Here is a 15,941-nt window from a genome sequence, read left to right on the forward strand (position 1 = left end):
TGTGGAATCTGTGGATGTGTTGTTAAAGGAACGAGCTCAGCTTATCACTCTCCTTCGCCATAACTTGCAGCAAGCTCAGGACCGAATGAAGAAATTTGCAGATTTAAATAGTGAACGCCAGTTTGAGGTTGGCCAGCAAGTTTACCTCCGGCTTCAACCTTACCGCCAAAATTCGGTGGTGACTCGGCGTGCTCTCAAGTTAGCCCCTCGTTTCTATGGCCCTTACACTATTATCAAGAAGGTGGGATCGGTGGCTTATGCTTTGGATTTGCCCCCTTCATAAAAAATTCATCCAGTGTTTCATGTGTCTCAACTGAAATTGAAACTGGGGTCTTCTTCAACAGCTGCCACGACACTACCCCCGATGGATGTTCATTTCTTACAGCTGGAAGTACATGTGGCGCTGTGTGGGTATGTGGCAGGAATAAGTTGCTGATGGCTGCTAGCTGGAGTTGGAGCTGTCAAGCATGCAAGGAATAAGCAATGCCTATTAAATATGCTGTCGTTTTACTCTTAATAGTATTTGAATTTCTGCTGTTAGTTTGGGCGGGTCTGTGTGTCTGAATTGTATAAAAGGGGGGAAAGTCCTTTGAGAAGGCATTCTGTTGGTTGTATCCACGTTGAATCAGGAGGTTGTTTGGCTCCTTGAATTGCCAATCTCTATCGGTAAAGCTTGTCTCTCCATTTCTATCTCTCTCGATTCTCCATTTTTCTTCTTTTCAATCTCAATTGTCAGACTAAATTCCATATCAGTAATTGGTACTGCTACAGTGCTCCCCTACACGAGGAATGGTAGCAGTGGAGCAAACCAAAAGACTACCGGCACAAAGCCAGAAATGCCAGGGAGAGCACTCCCCCATCCTCTTCCTACAAAGGTTGAGGAAAAGTGGTTGCGACGGTTGCGACCTATCCTCCAGGCTAACCCATACAATCAACCCTTACCCTTCGCCGTGTCTAAGCCCAACACAGGGCGCCCTGAACCCGGTGGCCCAACTCCCGCTTTCATTCCCCATTTTAGTGAAATTTTTGTTTTAGGCTTGAGGGAGAACTTAAACCGAGCGCCCCCAGAGCCCATCGGGACCTTACCTTTAAAGTCTCGATCAACGTGGACCACTGAAGGGGGGCCTAAGATACTTGCTAAAACAAGGGGCATAGACAGGACTTCTTCTGCACTGGGCTTCGGCTCAACACCCACTAGGCCTGACTTACTTTCACAAATACCTAGGCCCTAGCCCAAGTCAATCCACTCTAAGCAACAGACCACATCCAAATTTATGCGTATCCACATCTCTCTAAGGGTGCGAAGATCAAAACTTTCACCCAAACGTCCCTTGTCCTCCCTCGAGCAAACTCAACCAGCAAAGGTACGAGGATCTCCTCCATCCCCAGACGCAATTCCAGACAAAAGCCACCTAGTCACTATCTGTCCCATTGGTGCAAACACATTAGAGTTCCCAGAAACACCTTTCATCAATGAGGACACTGCTGGAATTCTCTTCGGTCCTGCAAGTACCTCTGCAAACAGCCTCTTCCCACCCACCTCCATCGAAGATTTCAACACTGGCATTGACTGACTATTGCCCACGCCTAGCAACGAACGACCTCCATTACGAACCCCAGCAAACCTGCCATCGTATAGCGACTGGATAAATTGCACTACCGAACGCAGCTCCGACGCGAAGGACCTCCATCCTTTGTCATCTCTCCCTTTTGGCACTAGGATATGTCCCCTACGTCTACCTCCACTATGCTCCTCCACTACCAAGATCTACCCAAGCATATTAAAGCAGTGTTGGGCGAGGAGAGCTGAGAAACCAGCACTAGAGCATGTGCAAAACACTTTTGTTTCCTCCTCTATGGTGGCTACAACCAACAACTATTAGCTTTACCCAAGTAGATGGAATGAACGTTACCCCTGCATCTTTCAAGAACTACCCTCCACCGCCAACTCAAAACGATTTGGATTAAATAGAACACCACCTTAACAACCCCATCAGAGAAGAGAGGAGTCAGCACGTACTAACTCGTGCCGACAAGAGAGAGAGATACATTCTTGTAAAAATACCCCAAAAATAACATCTACAATGTGTAAATGATGTTGATAGAATATGATAACACCGTTATTAGAATAAACAGATACTCAGCTAGTTGAAATAACCAATTAAAATGCCCTTGTAATTAGGTTTTGTGTCAAAGGTTTTTGAACTTAGAAATCTGGGAATGGACTATGCGAATCCTCACAGGACCTGCCATGTCAAATGAACGGCTATTAGGGTTTCATAATTCCTCATAGTTCTAGTTGGTAATTATGCTACCCTGTTTTTGCATTAGAATTTCCATTTATTTTTCTTTGTGTCTCAATGACAGAATATAAACCTTTTAATGTGTTGCGTAGTTAACAAGTTTCATACTGAACTAGATATTATAATATCAACACCAATCACAGCCAGAATCCACTAGTCTTTAAAGGAAATTCTACTCTCGACCTAAATGTCTTTTATATTGGCTCAAGAAATCCCTTTACTAGGGACCAAATCCTTGAAGCTATGGCCAAAGTTCCAAGCCACAATATAAAATTCTTATAGAAAATTATATATATACTATGTTACATCCAGCATTCAGAATGAATGCCAAATATTGGAAAGCCAAGCCCTATTTGTGCATGAGTCTACAAGGATTTCATTTCACTAGTTCAATATCCATATGCTCAATGGAAAAGAGAAACTCCCAAGCTGATAGACAACAGAGTTAAACAACTAATTATAGCACTGACATTGAAAAATTCAGGCATTCTGATGTCACATTTTGACCATTCAAGATTTAGACTACATAATTTCCTCTATCTTGTCAGATTCCAGTAGAGTTGCTAATGTAATCTTTTCAAAGCACATTTGAGTATTAAATCTTGGTCGATAGTTTCTGGAGGTATCAATAAAAACTTATGGAAAAAAAAAAAAAAAAGCTTTATTTTCCGATGGTGGTCCTCCACAATCCTCTTTGGTTAAATAAAAATATATCATAGTAAGCCAGCCATTTTCATTCAATTTGGGTCAAAATGTAAAGGTAGTGTATTAGTTTGTCTGTTTTCCCATAGAGAAATTTATTGGATATGTAATTGATGCTTTATAAGGACTCAATGCTGAGCTGGATAATAAAAAGTAAAAATTCTTGAGATCTGATAAATTATTCTTATCCATTTTTTCATATATAAAAAAATAAAAAAACATTTTGAGAAAGAAGAAAAAAAAAAAATGACATTTCAGAGCTCATCAAGCCTGCCTATATCGACTCATATATGTTTTTTTCTTTTTTATATAAATAATGTCAAATCATTAAAAAGCGCAGAGGATATTGACTCATATATTTATATAGTATTAGTCTTAAATAATTCAGAAGATATGAAATGGTTTGATCTAAGGCATCAATTTATTTAAGACTCAGGAGCATACGTGAAAACGAAACAGATTAACATATTTACTTTTGGTGAAAAGAGAAAGTGTCCACTCATGTCTGCAAATGGTTATACAAAGTAAAATATTTCACTAAAGAGCTGAGAATGTATCAGTAAAGTATTGCCAACAATAATGGTATTCATGACAATGATTTTTCTGATGTTCTTCAATTAGGCTCAATACTAGTTCAACACCAAACATGCTTTTTGACATTTTCTTTTGGCTTCCAAAAGCAAAAGTACTTCTAAGATTACTTTAATGGTGCATGAAGCATTAACTATACTACAATCTTTTTTTGTCCTCTATCAAATTATTAGTAATTCCAATCATATCTGCATAAGTACTAAGAATTGCATGGGCAGACTCTGACCACCAGCCTGACTCATTGGCAAATGAAACACTAAGAGACATTCATATCCATTTCCTCCTATCTGTGGACACCAAGTACAGTACTGCTGAACCATGTTCTTATATTTCATTTACTGTTTGCATGATCTCAATCAGGGGTCCTTTGCGTTGTAGCAAACACACATTTTGTATCACAAAGAATCTGTTCATTTGTCAATAGAATACTCATAAAGATAGATGGGAAGATCTAATGGCCCAAGGATTCAAGGATGAGGGATACATGCCTGATATAGCTGGAGTCAGGATCCCATCCCCAATCACCATGCAAGTCCCAATAAGTACAAGAACAAGAAGTGCATTTTTCTTGAATGCATTTCCCTCCAACCATCTTTTGGTTCTTGCAGCAAATGACTGTTCAGCAGGGAATACAGAACGGCTATAAGTTGTTAGTTCCTCATCAGTCCGATCTTGGTTAGGAATAATCTTTATGTTTGCATGCCGACAAAGTAGAGAATAAAGAGCAAATGTTCCACCTGTGGAGTATAAGTTCGAGGAACGGTGACTCATCAGCATCAAATAGGGAAATATGCCTCATCACGATGAGAGAAGATGAGCATTATGCCATACCACCATTGGAAGCATGCCATTAAAAATGTTCAAAGTACATCAAGGGATAAAGAATATTATTTTTTAAAAACAATATGATATAAAAGAGCGGGAAGGATCATTTTTTACCTATCTCAACACTAAAAGTAAAATAAAGGATAATATTTACTAAAAAATTAACTTGTTCATTGAACATAGATTTTTCTAGATGGCCTGATTTTTTTTTTAAAACAAAAAATAATAATAAAATAAATAAATAAACTAAAATCTACTGTTTTGGAGAAAAAACTCAAAAAATTAATTACAGTAAATCCTTAACTGCACAACCAGTTTGATGGAAAGCAGACAAGGAAAAACAACGTTGCAGTCTGGCAGATAGAAGCAATATCAATATAGTACTCCATGTTTTTCTCTCTCTTTTCGTAATGGACAAGTGGTATGGTAATATGAGACAAGTGGTATGGTACTTCATATTAAATAAAATATTTTTTATTTCAATATTCAATACTTTCAAACGATTCATTTTTGCAATTTCCTTTACATTCTTCACAACCATAAACTCCTAATGTATAATCCATTCACATGATGGAGTAACTTTTTTTATAAGTAATCGAAATCTCACTAAAAGTGAAAAAATTACTCAGGTACACACAGAATATATAGGAGAAACACTCAGCTAGAAGGAGAAAAAAAAAATCTTGAAAACTAAGCACCCGGAGAGCTACAAAAGCAGTTGTCCAAGTATAAAGAGTGAAAAAGAAAAAATGACTCTAAGCTCCGCCAATGTCCTCTCACGATTCTCAAAACTTCTATCATTTCTTTCCCTCCAAAGACACCACAAGAGGCAAAAAGACAACATTTTCCACATAGTAGCATTCCGGGTGCTACCACCAATCCACCAACAAGTAAACAAGTCAACTACTCTACTAGGTATCACCCAAGACAGCCCAAAATAACTGAAAAGGGCATTCCATAAAGAACAAGCAACCTCACAATGGAGGATGCCTAGTAGTCTACCAACATATATGATTCCTCCAAAGAAGGTGAAATCTAGTACATTCTGGTTTCACTAGATGTGAGTGTATGTTGAAGTATTCATTATTGTACATTTGTGCTTTAATTTCTTCAACAATGTTTACTGTTAAATTGGCTCTGAGATAGAGTTTTCCCCAAGAAAAGTTTCCAACAATTTTCCAAATTTAAGAAGATATAAGAATTGTCAAAAATCAAATTTAACAGAATGAGAAAAGAAAGAAATACATGTCATCAACCTCAACGTTCCTTTCACTGATAATGAATGACACTACATAAAAGGTAAAAGGCCATAATAGCAAACCATAAATCCCAATTGTTTGTATCATTAGATATTGAAAATTTTGTAATATTTATTGTGTCAAGTGGTTCAAAATAATACTGACATAATTTTTAAAGGTTAATAAGTACATGAAATAGAATTGCAATTAGTAACTTTGTAGGGAAGAGTAATATACCTTGACCATTGTCATTTGCTCTACAAACAATAAAAACGTATTTGAGGAGTGGAACAAGACTAAGGGAATATATAATCAATGATAAAGCTCCAATCACATCCTCTGGGTCTTCAATTCGAGAAGGAAATGTGTTGTAGAAAACATACAAGGGAGACGTGCCCAAATCTCCGTAGACTACTCCAAGGCTTTGGAATGCAAGTTGAAGAACCATTGATGCTGAAAATTTCTGGAGGAAACAAAATTGAATCAGCAAAAAGAGTAATATTACAAATATATATATTCAAATTCTCCTTATTTTACTCAGGCCATGCTTGGTATATGCAGGCAATGTCCTTCTCAGACCATACAATAAATTCAACCATATTGCAAACAAGACTTTAATCAGAGGAACTTATCCTACAAAATTCATGAATTCTTTTCAATTTCATTTTCTTTATCCTTAGACAAGCGATAAGCAAACAAAAATAGTTCAGCATAAGAAATTAGAATGGTTCAAAGCCTTTGCAATTTGAATTTTGAGTCAGATTTTCAATTTAGGTTTGAAATAGTTCATTCCAGTAAAGTGTTTCACAGAAAGAGAGAAAGAGACAGAGAGTCTCAAAATAGGTAAATGCATCACACCTTTTCCTTGTACATGTTTCTAAGCCTCTTAGCTTCCTCCTCCATGGGCTGATCAAGCTTCTGATCCAAAATCCACACTTTACTTCTTTCACCAGCGTCTTCATCAGTCTGCACTCTTGAAGCCATTTGCATCTCAGTTCAAATGATTCTTCCTTTTTCCACCAGTTAATCTCTCTGGATACACTTTCTCATCCTTTAAATATTTTGTCTAAAATGAAGGCCACAAAAATTGTACATCAACCTGCAAAAAATCCAATTCCGTATCCTCAATCTCAATAACATAATATGATAGAGAATTTAATTTTCAATATTTATCTTTACTTTGTAAAAGAATTGAGAACAGAAACAGAGTTCTTAAGTTTTCCTTTATATCTTAGTCAACGTTGTAAAGTCCAAAAAGGTTTGAGATTAGGAAAGCACAAGGCTAAAAAGGTGAAAATTCCATCTGTTTATGTGAATCTGAAGAACCATCTTCATCAGTTCCTAACTTCCCATGGGGTCAAAAGAAGCACTTGCAGAATATAAGGGTTCGTCTTGTAACTGTTAATGTATGCTCGATATACAGTGTTAGCCCACCTCCTAATGACAAGCTTTTGGGACTATTGGCTATTGGGTTCCAAAAACATGATATCAGAGCCTTGTTTGTCTAAAAGGTCTAGTGTTCGAATCCCGGGAATTCCCAGTTGTTCTGTTAAACTTGGTGTTTGTTCTGGAGTCTTAAAATTAGTTAAATGCCCAGTCTATTTCATATTCTCACTAACCCCATGCAATATAATGATATGTCCTAATCCCATATTTTAACTAATTTTAAGACTCCAGATGATTCTGTACATAATTTCTGCAAGTGGAACCTATAATAGACATGGAAACAGAACAAACACCAAGTTTAACAGAACAACTGGGAATTCCTGGGATTCGAACGCTAGACCTTTTAGACAAACAAGGCTCTGATATCATGTTTTGGAACCCAATAGCCAATAGTCCCAAAAGCTTGTCATTAGGAGGTGGACCAACACTGTATATCGAGCATACATTAACAGTTACAAGACGAACCCTTTGTGAAAAACAGATGAAAACTGACACTGGCAGTCAATGATTTATAGAAGTTGATGATTATGAAATGTTAAAACCAATATCAATTCTTATATTCTGCAAGTGCTTCTTTTGACCCCATAGGAAGTTAGGAACTGATGAAGATGGGTCTTCAGACTCACATAAACAGATGGAATTTTCACCTTTTTAGCCTTTTGCTTTCCTAATCTCAAAGTAGAAATATATTGATTCTGATAGGCTTCAACAACGGTTGGCAGATGGGTCCACAAGAGCCATATAGAATAGACAAGTAACCTAGCAAAATAATGATGAAAATCCACCGATTATCATGGTATAAAGATCACCTCAGATTGGTGATGGAAGAAATAATCAATGTAACCAAGAGTCTATCAGTTGGGGAGTGAAGATCATAAATCGGAAATGACATAATAAACTGAAAGAAGAAAAATGAATCAACTCAAGAACCATGTTTAGATTCTGAAAAATTTCAATGCTGTTCTGAACCAATTTTCACAATAAGAATAAGTCTTCAGTTGAAATCCATGCTCACATTGAGCTCAATGATGAAGCCCACGAAAAACTACAAAATCATACTTAGTTCCCCAATCCAGTTCCCCAATCCAATAGAACACTGAAGTCCACTTGTATAAACTTGACGCTTACTTCGATCAAATCTATGCCCCCACAATGAGCTGCTAAACCCACCAATAAAGTGGCAACAAGTTTAAAATGAACCAAAACCAAAGCTTGGGACTTTAACTCAATGCAAACAAGCTCATATAGTGATATAAATAAGATGAAAAAGAATACAGAAAACCCCAATTGCCTATCACACAGCTCCAGATCATCTCACATATTTCAAAGCAAAAACAGAGAAGCAAAAGAAGAAGAAACAGAGTCATTGCTATTACTTGCTTGCTCGTCAGTATTCCCAACTGGGGGTTCAACCAAAGGGTCAAGAATCAAAACCCAGAAACTGAATTGAAAATAGAACAGCACTACACATTTAATTCACCTGAAAGTCCACGTGAGTTCCAGTCTTTCTCGTACTCTTTTGGTCTTTAGCAACCAAGTTTACAGTGAAATGTATGGGTTTTGTGTATTTTTGTTTTATTTCTCATCTCCCAGTGCACTGAGATCAACTATCCGAGCTGTACATGGGGTCCACTTCACTCTTCTTGACAGGTGGGCTCCATCCAGTCCTCTATCAAAAACAGCGTCTATTGCATGCAATGCAATGCCAACAATGACTTGCATCCTATCTTAATGATCCTTAATGAGAATCCTAACCATTTGTTTATGAGAATTTTATAAAAATTTACCTGCCTTTTAAGTAGGTAGGCCCACCGATAAGGATTTATAATAATTATTTATAACAACCGTTAATAATTTCGACAAGTATTGCGAGAGATTTCAAATGAGATTTACCTGTTTGAGTAGGTGGTTGGACAATCAAATATTTATTAATTTTATTTGGACAGATAAATCTAATATGAAGTATTTTATATTAACTCCCAAAATTACTAGCAATTCTGACAGAAAAAGCTTGTATCCTGAACCATCGTAATAGGTAGACTCCTTAGGCTCTCTTTTATGTGAAAATGTATAAATTGTATGTACAATTTGAACAATCTAATTACAGGTAATCCTAGTTCGAATTGCGAAGCTTGAACATTGGTGACTATTGATTTCTATTGTTACCATATACAACAATGATGAATAATATAAAATAAAAAAAGAGAGAGTAAGAGAAAATTAAGACAGATTTATGTGGTTCGGCAATTTATCTACGTCCACAGGAGTGCAGCTATATTCAATAATAATTTAAGGTTACAGCATAACACATTTATAACAAAATTCTACTATACGAACATATATGGAAAACCCCAAAGTATCCTATAATGGTACTCTCATATTACTCTCTATACCCAAGAGAGTACGAGCCACTTATTCCAACAATTTCTTAGGCCAAGTGATCACAACCATTTAATTTTCAAACAAGACTATTTCCTTTTTGTTTACAAAATTGATAAGTTACATATAGGGCTGACAGTTTTTCTATGACCTATAAATTTAACATGAAATTAACGGACTAGGGTTGAGGGATTTGTCTTATTTAATTAAATGGATCGGCTTAAGGTTACACATGCATATATAGTTTACAATCATGCATCGACACGACCCGAACTTAACATAAGACATTTAGGTCTGACAATTTTTTACATGACTTATAAATTTAACACGAACCCAATACGAAATTGACGAGTTAAAATTTAAGAGTTTGATCCATTTAATTAAATGAATAAAATTAAAATTCACCTGTATAGTGTTATATCCATACATAAACACTAACTCCGATACACAAACTCAAGAAACATATACATGCACGCATCTGGCCAGCATTGAACCACAACGTACCTCACCTCCCTTTAATTCTTATGAAATACAAAGAAAGAATGTTACTGTAAGAGCTAGAGTTAGGACTCATTGAATCATTTTTTTTTTTTTTCTAATCTCTCTCTCTCTCTCTCTCTCTCTCTCTCAAACAATGAAAGCATCTTCATTTGAGTTCTTTTTTTCGTAATTTCAATCTGACTGCAAAATGTGAAAATGTTTTTTGTCGACTATATTTAATTAAGAACCAAATGAAAGATGGCTTTGTATTAATGAATCAAATAGTAACAGCTGTATTACATTTATTAAGTTGACTAATAAACCCATATTTTTCTAATCTATGATATAACCGAGTAAATGTGTTCAAGGCCATTATGATGGCAGCCCTTTGCGCCTTTATTACATGAATTAAGATTTTCTATAATTTTAAAAATAAAAAATAAAAAATAAAAAATATTTGTAGGTTTTCAAATTACATAACTTTGACATCGAAACTCTTAGAAAATACCATATATTAAAAAGTTAGTATGTTACAATTGAGAATTAAGTATATTTTTATCATGCTCTTATCTTTTATGGTGTAAAAAAAAAATTGAGCAAAAAATTGTCTTTTAATTTTATGCAAAAGAAACGTCTCTACAAAAATGAAAAATAAGTTTTTTTGAAGAAAATTCTTTGTGGTTAGCAAGATATTTTAATATGTGGTATTGTCCAAGCGTTTTGATGCCTAAGATTTCAAGTAAAATGGAAATGAGTTATTTTATGCTTAAAACTTTATTTTGTTTTATTTAACAATGTACACAATATCATGTCATATAAAACTTTTAAATGGTGTGTGGCAATATATTCACAATGTGGCATCACGTAAACCGTTAAATCTGTGAAATAAAATATTAAAATAATGCTATATACTATACATCTCATCTCACTCATTGAGCTAATGTGACGGTGCATATCTCTTAGACCGATCATTGTTAAAAACATTAAAAAAAAAAAGTAAAAGTAAATAAATAATAAGAAGAAAGAAGAAGAAATAAATAAACAAAATTATTAAGGTTGTTGGGCACATCTCTTAGATCACACAAACTGTTATTTATTATTCAGCCGTTGGTTTTTTAACGTTTGACTTGGAAGACTTTTTTTTGTTTTTTTTATTATTCAAACATAACTTTGAAGACTTTTTATTGAAAAGAATCATCTTACGTTTCTGACCGTTTGGTCATTAGAATTTTTGAAGCTTATTACCGTTGGCCATCAAGAATATCCATGAATTTCTATGACCGTTTGGTATTCATTCTTTGAAGATTTTTTTTTGGGGTAATTATCTTTTTTCCCCATGAACTACCAAAAAATGCGCAATGCTCCCATGAACTACCAACTCGACCAAAATAGAGTATTCAACTACCAAAGACAACCATTTTCCCCCCTTCCGTCAGTCAAAGGGGTTAAAACAAATGGTCAACGGGTCATGTGCCGTTTTATATGGGGGCATGTTGGAAGATGATGGTAGTTCATGGGGGGAAAAGAGGAAGATGGTGGTAGTTCATAGGGGGAAAAGAGGAAGAAAATGAGGGTAAAACGGCGTGTGACTAACGAAAGGGGGGAAAATGGTTATCTTTGGTAGTTGAATGCTCTATTTTGGTCGAGTTAGTAGTTCATAGAGGCATCGCGTATTTTTTGGTAGTTCATGGAGAAAAGGTAATTACCCTTTTTTTTTTTTTTTTTTCGCAGCTTCTAAATAGCTTTTGTATTGTCCTATTCCATTTTCGTACTATTCTATTGTGTCCTTCCTACAGTAGCAGCATAAAACTCATTAAAAGTTCACCTGTATTTTCTATTTCTAGTATTTTCTTTCTGCGGCTTTTCATCAAGCAGTTTAGAGGGTTGTTTATTTGACCTTTGTATTTTAAAATATAAATATGACTCCTAATGTGGACGTGTGTGATCACAACCAAACATACAATCAAAATATAAAGTGCGAAAAATAAAGAACACAAATATTTCGGTGACGAAGTGGAAACTCTTTAAACAAAGAAAAAAACTACGATGGGACAGCCAAACCCAGAAAATCCACTATTCAGAAGAGAAATAGCTAGTTACAAAACAGTCGTATTCACAAATCCTATTGCAGTAATCGTATCTTGAACTCTAACGCATACCTATACGCAAGCGTCTTTCAACTAGACCGTTTGTCTGAAGGGTTCTTCAATGGACTCCTTTAACTTAGAGTTCCTCTCTAAGCTAGACTTCAATGGTTGATCAAATTACACAAATACTCCAAGAGAGCTAGCACATCTACTAATTTCTGTCTAAACACCCTCTCTAAGCACAATAGAATTCTATACAAATTCCTTACAAATAAATAATGTAGAAGCTCCTTTAAATAGATTTCAGAAAACCTAATTCTACTCAAACTCGGATTTCATAGGTGGTGTCCGGACCTAGCCTTTGGCGTTTGGACCTGCAACTTAAAACTTCAAGTAATCACTGAAGCGCGTCCGGACTTACAACCTTAGTGTCCGAATGGTTGCATAAAGTACTTCCACAATCCGTAGTCATCGCATTAGTGTCCGGACCTTCTTGCAGATTTTTACTCTCTGTGGCTCGCGTCTGCTGGGTCGTCCGGACCTCATAAGACTTTTGCTCTCAGTGGTTCGCGTCTGCTAAGCCATTCAGACCTTCATAGAACTTCTACTCTCGGTGGCTCGCATCCAGACTCTGCCATCTGGGTGTCCGGACGTACTGTAAGAAAACTTATTTTTTGAGCTGTAAAGTCTCCAGCATATTTTCTTCAACATGAACTTGCCTTCTTTAGAGATATTCTGTGCAGATTCAAGTCTTGATTAGTTAATTTCATATTTGGAATTAATATTCTGCAATATTCTTCTGGAAGATTCTGGAAATATGGTATCCCTATTATAGCAATCCCTGATATGAAAGCGTTTTTGTCAACCAAAATGTAGCCAATAAAAATAAACCAACAAACTCCCATTTTGGTCATTTTGGGACAAAAACAACTTATACCAAAAATTAAAATTACTCTTTATTTTTGTCTCTGCAGGACAAAGGGTAAACATAGTAATAAAATAAATCACAATGGTTTAAAAATCAATGAACAATAATCAAAGATGTTCATGAAAGTAGCTCACTCAGAATAAAAGTGCATCGAAATAGATGATAAAAAAATAAAGTAACACAGCACTTTAAACTCCTTCATGGTCTGAGCCCTAATGTTGTTGATATGCCCCCATGTTGATGTTGACTCGCTCCACCTTGGCATCCAGCACTTGGAATCGCTCGTCAACAGACTAAAAGTGCTCAATCAAACAGGTGTCCATAGACAAGAACTGAGCTTGCATAGACTGCTGATGAGTGTCAAATATTGTATATTTGGACCCCTTGCATTTGTTAGGTCTTTAGCTTTGTTATTTTCTGATGTATTTTGTTAGTTTTGGTGTTTTAGCATTTTGTAAGTCATTAAGTAAAAACTGGAGGTTTTTAGGCAAAAAGACTGAAAATTCAAATTTTAAGGCAATGGGCTCGAGCACAGCCCTGTTGGGCTCGAGCACACATGCCCACAACAGCCCTTCAAGCGAATGGGCTCGAGCTCAGCCCTGTTGAGCTCGAGTGCATCGAGCATAACAGCCATCTGCACACCACGATGCGCTGCAGAGACATTCAAGCCGAGTGGGCTCGAGCGCACCCGACAGAACTAACAAAAACGCAGAATTGTGCCAGAACTCCAATCAGACCATTTCTCATGCCAAAAACACCTGTTTCTCTGATTTCTACAGCAGGTCACACTACATTCGTGTTTTGGTTGTCTCTTGCAAGAGATGAACCCTAGAGAGGGGTAGAGGAGTCTTTTTACATAGCCATCAAACCCTAATGCTCTTCTATAAAGCCATAGTTATCCCCCCCCCCTTTTAAACCATCAAATTTTGGGCAGTTGATTAGGGCATTTTCTCTTCTGTTGTAGCTTAGTTCAGCAACCATTTTCATTTTATAACTCTTTTCTTTTAAGTTTCCTTTAAGTTTATGCCATTTCTTCAAGCTTTTGTGGTGTTTTTAGTTATGGGAGGCTAAAACTCTCAACTAAGGTTGAGGATGAAACCTCACCATTGATAACACTCACACTCTTGTTATACTATTTGTACATTTGATATTCTATTAATATGTTATTTAAGTTCCATTCACTTTAATGCTTTATCTTTTGGAATGAATGTGTTTTGTTGAAGAAGTAGGACATTTAATGTGTTTCAACCGATGGATACATCGATTTATCGGTTTGAAAGAAGATATTCATTGTGATTTGTTCTTTGAATGAATACAATGGATGATTTGATTTCAAATGGGTACTCTTTGTGATTTATCTTTGAGTTGGATTCATTAAATGGTTCTAACATATGTGGTTAAGAACTTGAATGACAATTTAAGCTTAAATATTCTTTGAGTGTTTAAATAGAAAACAAGAGTGTGTATTGTTGGATTTGTTTGGTGGATTCTTACGCCTTAATTCTTTTTATATTTTGTTTTTCATCATCTTTAACTTAGTTGTTATTTTGTATATTTGAACCTCAACATTTGGAACTAGGTTAAAATGAGATTGGTTAAACAAGAAACTGATTTTTGACCATTTCTCTGTGGGATTGACCTCACACTTGCATAACCCTTTATTGCAAACAATTCGCGCACTTGCGAGTTAATAAAATTTGCACAACAACTGCAGCTGACCCGTGATATGCTTTAGTGCACTCAATACTGCATTACTAGAAGGAGGCCCCCTGAGAGGAAGAAGCTACTGACGGCTCTAGATGGGAACGTGGAGCTGGATGATCTTGCTCTTCTGGATCCATATGCCTCTGCAGCTGAGCATTGGACTTCATCACTGTATGCTTCCCAAAAGCTCCTTCATGATTGACATCAGGCTCATATGCAGGAATGTCCTTGACAAACTTCAAGCAAATCCTTGTTAGCAGGCAGCCATAGGGTAATTCGATCTGATGTTCCACCAGCATCTCCATCATAGTTTGAACTATGTGCTTGCAAAGACATAAGAGATTACATTTGATGATGGCATATAAAAATATGGCCCTACAAATGGTGATATTGTTGTTTCTAGAGAGCGACCATAAATTATGCATCATGATACGAGCCAGGAGCCGGTGATGAAATTGTAGCCATCCAATGGCAATGTTCCACATTTCTTCATGCCACTCTTCAACCCCTTGAGGATCAAATAACATCCTCAAGTCTTCAATGGATGGGGGTTCCACATGATCTGGATAAGGAAGGCCAAGAGCAGCAATTACAGAAATGTGAATCACATCACTAATAAGATTAGCATCAACTATGATTGATTGGCCACAGACTTTGGTCTTCAGGATGGGACGCATCAGGCTAACCTGGTCGATCTTCAAGTTAGCATAAAATTCTCACACAAGTCTAGGATAGACTGTGTTGCAAGTGTACATGCTCTGCCAATTATTTTCCTGAAAAATATGGTCGATGAGGTCAAATGGAGGTACCATCACATCCTATCTGACAACGGCACATTCTCTCATGATGGTCCATTGTTCGATCCTTGCCTTTGCAGCGGGAATCTCAGTCTTTGACATTTTGCTAGACATATCTGTAATATAAAACAAAAACAAATATATCCAGAATATGCACCAATAATCTAAACAGTTAGATCCCACTTGCATGTCAGAAAAGAGGATTTTAAGTCTAGAAATTCTTTGCAAATGTGGACTACTTAGAAATAGGGTTGGCAATTTTTGACACGACCCGCGAACCCGACACGAACACGACACGGGAAAATAGGGTTAGGGTTTACTGTAATCGGGTTCGGGTCATAATCGGGTCAACCCGATTATAATCGTGTCTGGCGGGTCAACCCGCGGGCTGACCCGCCAGACACGAATGTGACCCGATTAGGATTTTAAAAAAAAAAAAAAACTAGACTAACGAGTAACGG

At 36.5% G+C, this 15,941-nt stretch overlaps 1 protein-coding gene across 5 annotated transcripts in view; it reads right to left on the minus strand.

Moving 5' to 3' along the window:
- Positions 1-8,686, minus strand: part of LOC133868083 (potassium transporter 11-like) — a 45,625-nt gene extending 36,939 nt beyond the window's left edge. For 2 of the 5 annotated variants that reach the window (XM_062304903.1, XM_062304899.1), the window contains exons 1-4: positions 8,586-8,686; positions 6,518-6,758; positions 5,897-6,122; positions 4,085-4,333 (exon numbers count right to left, since the gene is read on the minus strand). In XM_062304903.1, the coding sequence (XP_062160887.1) occupies positions 4,085-4,333; positions 5,897-6,122; positions 6,518-6,649 (607 nt within the window). In that variant the 5' untranslated portion in view covers positions 6,650-6,758; positions 8,586-8,686. The other 3 variants (XM_062304900.1, XM_062304901.1, XM_062304904.1) reach the window with 3 other exon arrangements.
- Between the last annotated feature and the right edge of the window lie 7,255 nt (positions 8,687-15,941).

Source organism: Alnus glutinosa, chromosome 5 (assembly GCF_958979055.1).
Source record: "Alnus glutinosa chromosome 5, dhAlnGlut1.1, whole genome shotgun sequence".
In the NCBI taxonomy this organism is placed as follows: domain Eukaryota; kingdom Viridiplantae; phylum Streptophyta; class Magnoliopsida; order Fagales; family Betulaceae; genus Alnus; species Alnus glutinosa.